A 6,602-nucleotide genomic window follows, 5' to 3' on the forward strand; every position below is an offset into this window, starting at 1 on the left:
TAACTTTCTACAAGTTTAAGTTAAATAATAATTAATTCAAATTAAAAACTATATAATTTTTCCTTTCTTTTGTGAAACTGAATTTTTTAAATCACTCATTACGTTCTTTACGTCACTTCACGAATTACGTTACTTTTGACGTAAGATAGCGATATGTATTTTGCTATCTCTTTTCCTCTTTCTGCGTTGAAAGAACAGCATATCCAATTCAGAATTAACGCGAAAAGCTACGAATTGATGCATCAAATTTAATCGTTTACCTCTATTCCAGATATGAAATATGTCTTTGCCATATCTTATCTGGAAAATATTTCTGATTGTATTTGAAAATGATAATAATCATATAATATGTCCATATTTTTCATTTTTGTTTTCTTACGTAATATGGTAGCTAGTAAAATATCCATCGCATATTAGTTTATATATAATAAGTTTACTCTATCTTGAGTATTAAAAAAATATTAGAAAAAGCAGATTTCTGCTTAAAAGATCTGCTTTTATTACGAAAAAACATCACATTAGGAATAAATGACGAGAAAGTAACTTTTAATTCATTTATTTTCCGCAGGGGAATTGATAAAATATACCCAGTCTCGAATAATGGATTATCTAAATGACTGATATCTTTAGACATCGAAAATCGATAGTACTAACTAATGGCGTTTCCATAATTGAAACTGTACTTCGACTGTTCCGTGACCGACGCTGACTCGAATTTCAAAGTAATCATAGAAAGCACTTAGTCGGTTCGGACTAGCCTTCTCGGCAATATGGGTCATGAATATTCACTCGGATAGTCATTGTTATTACTTGATTCTACTTACAATTGGTCCGTTGCTCATGTTCCGTGAACATAAACGCGCGCATGTCCGACAATGTATCGTACGAGTCTTTTGTCGCCGACTACAATAGAACGTTACAACCAATGCGGACAAAATGTCCGCATTAGTTGTAATATCTGAAGAATATAGCGCAAAAAATCATGTTAACGAAGCTAAAGTAATATCAATGTGCTTTAATTAGTCTTACCTCTTGAGCGTTCAAAGGCATGTACATACCAATTATATCCGTAATGATCCCATAGAAAGCTAATGTGGCACGATTCAAATTAATTTGAAGCGCATATCTTGATAGATTGGTTGATGTTGACGTAAATATCCTTCATCATATGAGAGAGGATTTCATAAAATAAAATATACCTCCATACGTTCGCTGAAAAATGAAACGGATTAACGAAAATTTGAAACGACGCGATAGTGCTCTGTTAATTTATTAGGCATTTAATTTTTATATATGTTCACAGATATATTCTTAACCTGTATTGCCAAAAACTGGCGTACATTGAAATAAAACTTTATATAAATTACAAGAAATATAAGTATCATCAAATGTAAGAGCAAAAGTTATATTTCGAAATCAGAAATTATCTATTGTGAAGAGATACGATTTGGAGATTTATAATCTTGAGATTTGAAGATCATGTATACTTCGTAAATTCGAGATACCCTAACTTTTTTCCCTCTCATTCCATTTTGAAATCTTTAAATCCAAATTTTAAGATTTTCAATATTAATTCTTATTGAAGAATGTACATATCTGTACTGCTTGTTTCTTTTGATATATTGAATGTTTGATATATTGAATGTTTTAGTAGCAATCTAAACATAAAAAGAACGATTGATTCCGTAACATCTATCCGATTTAGATATTCGATACATTTACAATATAATTCTAGGCATAAACCACGTGATCGATATTCTTCGTGATCTTATTCATATTTACCGTGAATAAAGCAACAATAGTATTCCTTGCGTAAGTAATAAACCTTGCATTGTGAGGGAATAGTGATAGCGATAGAAATAATCTATCAAAAATCGTATATAATGCACGGTTTCTAATAAGTTATTCTTATGTTGTTTCTATCGTTATCGCTGTTGCTTTGCATTGTGTAAGGAACATAAATACAACATACAGCATCTGACGCGTCAGCATTTAAGCTGCGCACTGGTTGGTGAAGTAAAGGACAGGAATCAAGCTGAAAATCAGTCAAAATGTGTAAGTAAATCTCAGCATTGGTTTAAGAAATAGTCGAAATGGTACATTGTCGAAAATGAAGTGAACATGAAGTAGGTACGAGAAGCCTTCACCTTCAAAAGAAAAATACTACGCGTTCATAAGAGTGGTATCTCCAATTAAACTTGTATTTATTATTATTTTGTGTATTTCGTACCTCGTGCTAATATATCTCCGGAAAAATATCTTCTATTAAAAAAAATACTTCTTATTAGTATGTAATTCGACATATCATTTCTATTCAGAAATTAATATCTCGAATTTTTATAAGTTATGCAGTTAAGATACATGGTTAGGTTAGGTTAAGAGCGTTTATGTATAACGTACATAATATGCTATTTCAAATTAAAAAAAAAATTAAAAAACTTTCTTAATTATTATTGCTTTATACGATTCTTCAAGGCCTTAAAAAAAAACTAACTTGGACCTAAAATCGAGATAATTCAAATTTTGAATGCTCGGATAACATTAAAAACCTTAAAGTATATCAAAATTTTAAAGACATTTTAAGATGTTTTAAGTTCTGATTTTATAAACTGACACGTGTGCTGTCAAGGCATTTTTTTATTGTACAATAATTATGTCAAAATTACCCCATTTTATTAAATAAACCGATAAAATAAAATTAGCAATTTCTGATCGCGAGCTTATGCACGGCAAGTGCATGTCGGTGTCGCAAATATTCAATCTGTGCAAATTATCGGTATGAGAGACGAGCATAATCCGGTTGCCTAGAGAAACCCATCGACCCATTACTGTATTTTAATGCATCCCGAGTATAATTAATGATTCTACGTCGTCACCTCAGATTTTAATTAATTAATGCATCGATGTACAATACGCGTTATAAGCTACGAGAATCGATGTAAGCCACGGACAAAAATGAACTGATACGCTGCGAGAAACGGCGGTAAAACGAGCACACTTTAATTTTGTCATCTACATATCCATTTTGTAATTCACTTTGTCTGAAATACAAGTTGCTGTGAGCTGTTTTCAAATACAAGAAAAAACGAAAATATTTCCTTTTTTTTTTTTCTAGAAAAGAATCGTGTTAGAAAAGAGAAATAGTTTTTTTTTTAAAATAAGGTAAAACCAACGTCATTTAGCGTAATTAAATATACACCTGTTTCAACCCAACAGATCTTGTCATTTTTCTGCTTGGTAATCATATATCATAATACACGAAAGGGGCGGCAACTGCACTTATGTAATCGGTTTTTCAGTTTACTTAATTTGCTTATAGTATTGCGCGTTTACTATTTCATTTTTAGAGCTTTGTTTTTTTTTAAATCTAATGTTTGCAAGAACGATTTTTGTAAAAATTTATTGTAGGTAAATATAGATCTGAAAATAATTTTGTAGGTTTTGGACCGTCAAAATAATTAGGAATAATTATGTAGGAATAATATGTAGGAAACTCTAACATGATAAGCAATGCTGCAAAAAGATTTATCCTAGCATCCATCTTGAGCGTCCAGTTATTTGATGCAACGATCCAACAAAATTATTTTCAGAGCTACATTTAGCTAAATTTCTGAATACTTTAGCAAAATTGTTCTTTTTGTGTAAAGTCTGAAATAAAATATTGTGCTGTTTTGCTCTTATCGAGACGACATATTGCACGCGTGACCAAACTAAGTATGCCTATCTCGCGTAAAAGGAAGGTAGGAAATATCCTATGACTTGTTCTTTAAAGTACAAGTGCTTGCGGCAGACTAGAAAGATCCTCGCGCAGAAGTGCGCTGCTAAACGCGCTTCGTGAATAGATAAAATAAAAATGATCTGGGAATTTTCTTTGAAAAGTAAAGCAAAGTCCCCTCTGAAAAGATCCTCCCATCTCCGCATGTTTGCTTTGTGGAATATCGTCGCGCACAAACGCACCCGGGAACTTTACCTTAGGATGGAGAATGTTGCACTAGTAAAGCGTATACCCTTTTTAAATAGTAAAGTGGTGTCTACAATATAAAAATAGTGAGCCTTAAATTATAAGAAATTGATCAATCATAGTCGATTATTCTCATCATAGCCGATTATTCTCTTCACATTCGATTGATCAATTTCTTACAGCTTAAGGCTTATATTTCTTCCTGTGTAACACAGATTTCCGAGGAATATTTTAAAGATGTTTTACGTTCTAAGGACGTTCCCTCGGATAAAATGCGTTGTAGACACCGCTTAATGCAACGCGAGGGACATATTTTTTGTACTAATATTAATCTTTTACACAATGAAAAAAGAAGGAAAAAACATATGAGAGTTTTGTTATTCGTGTTAATACCCGGCCATATAAAATAATCCGTTGACCTCGGATTTGCATGATCAGCAGGTACACGCGTAAAAATTGCCGTGCAAAACCGTGCGAGATACGACTGTTTGCATTGCTCATGTGCAATTCTGATTTACACAAGTCTGCAATCGCCAGCTAAATGAAATCGTGATAAGGGTTTGCATAGTTAATGCCTACGTAAAAGCTATCATGCGAATAAAATCCTCCGGATAAAGCCGGGGAACAAATGCCGTAGAGAATAGAGACGATTTCTAGGCTTTTTGCATTATACGGATATTTACGAGGCAGTTTAATGAAATCCGTGTGAGCGGGTGGGTTTCCGGATTTATACGGTACACATAAATAGCGAGAGAGGTACGCGTATAAATTGAATCTGGCCAGAAGCGGAGGAAGAGATTCTCATTTGCCACTCGCTTTGAAACGCCGTCGATTTGTGTGCGCACGGCATTTTTCATATGTGCACAATGCGCAAATCGAAGGGTTCCCGCTTTTTGTTGCTCGTCGCATTGTTGTCATTGTTTATTGTCGTGCATTGGAGATAACTCAATTTTTTATCGTTCCTCTGTTGCAGCACTGTTTCGCGATATCGTATAGGAGGGAGAACCAACGGCAATATGAGCTAAAAGCGGCCACAGAGACGAACTGCAAAGCATGGATCGATGCGATACGAGAAGCTAGGTAAACGACGGCTAGCGCTCGAATCGAAGATCTCGGGGAGTGATTAAAATGCTCTGATTCACGGAGATCGCTCATCCCATAAATCATCACGATCATCTCGATGACTAATTGTGAGCGTAGTCAGGCGGCGTTTAATGTTTCAAAGCTCCAATTAGATTCGTCGTTTCAATCATTCGTGCCGGCGATTAATTTTATCCATAGCTAGAAAAATTCTACATCATAGATGGGGTCAAAGAAGGGGAAGTTAGAGAGTTTAATCTCTCTTCGAATTTTTGTTTATTTTTTCATTTTTAATCATAGAAGGTATAACTTTATTTTTTTATTCTGAATGAATTTTTTGTTGCCACATAAAATGTTTTTGTTTCTTCACTACATAAGCCCATAATTTCAGGAACTTCTATTAGTTTGAACTTGAATGTATCTAATACATAAAGAAAATTTTTACTAGATTTTTGAATCAAAAACAATATATGTACTAAGATATTAATGAATATTCTACTTACAATTGCAGACTTCGTTTTTAATCTTTTCGCTATGGCGGTCCCTTTTCCGCTGAAATGTTCCCGCCGCACTAAAAGTGTACACGTGAATAGTCTTTTAGCGTTCGGACAGTGCTAAGAAAACGTATCGAAATAAAGTGAGCAAGATTGAGCGACATTGGCGTAAACATAGAATCGGAACATAAACAAAATATAGATAGAGCTGTACTTTGCAAATCCAAAATATATGAAATTGTTGAAATTTATTGGCGAGTCATTATAGTCGTCCATCGTAGTGAAAGGATTAATAACTATATTTTGCCTATACTTTTCTTTAGAAAAAAAATTATAAATTATGATTTTTTATTATATTTAATATTTTTTCTATTTAATATCAGAGACAAGGAAACATTCTAAGTTCTAAAATTTCCAAAAAAATTAATTTATTAACATAAAAAAATTACTGTTTATATGATGATAGAATTGATAAAATGAAAAAATTACAGATATGTCTATGCTCATTATCACGCATCAAATTTATTGGATCATTGAATTCGATGATTAGATCATCGATTTCAACTTACTTAAGCTTCTCTATTTTCTTTTCTGATAAAATTAAAAATGTTTTGGCTGATGTATTAATATCAATTGAAAGCCAAAAAAATCTTTATATCTTGAATAGTTTTCGAGATATTGGGTTCGGGAAGAAATGTTTTATATGTAATTATATAAAATTATATAAAAATATATATAATTTTATATAATTGTACTCGAGTTTTCTTTAAAATTGTGATTTCAGTGTTATTGTATATAAAGTTTGATTATCAATATAAATGATAACTGCAGAGAAAAAATACAATGTATAAAATATTATAGCTTTACAAGTATGTACATTTATTTATGGAACATTTATGTAATAAGATATTAATTGAATTTATGTAATAAGATATTAATTGAATTTAATAATGTATTAGTCAAATATTTATGTTAATAGTAGCAAATTTATATCAATTATCGATGATGTCAACGTTTTTATATATCCTTGAGGATCTCCTTATATCGTAGAAAATTTACCCAGGTGA

General features: G+C 32.1%; 1 protein-coding gene across 1 annotated transcript in view; it reads left to right on the forward strand.

The window, feature by feature from the left end:
• The window catches only part of LOC108693185 (ras-specific guanine nucleotide-releasing factor 1-like), a 121,296-nt gene that overhangs the window by 72,004 nt on the left and 42,690 nt on the right, over window positions 1–6,602 (forward strand). Inside the window, exon 4 of the mRNA XM_018201999.1 lies at window positions 4,935–5,041. Within this exon, the coding sequence (XP_018057488.1) occupies window positions 4,935–5,041 (107 nt within the window). The remainder of the gene's footprint in view (window positions 1–4,934; window positions 5,042–6,602) is intronic.

Source organism: Atta colombica, unplaced genomic scaffold (genome assembly GCF_001594045.1).
Source record: "Atta colombica isolate Treedump-2 unplaced genomic scaffold, Acol1.0 scaffold108, whole genome shotgun sequence".
NCBI lineage: Eukaryota > Metazoa > Arthropoda > Insecta > Hymenoptera > Formicidae > Atta > Atta colombica.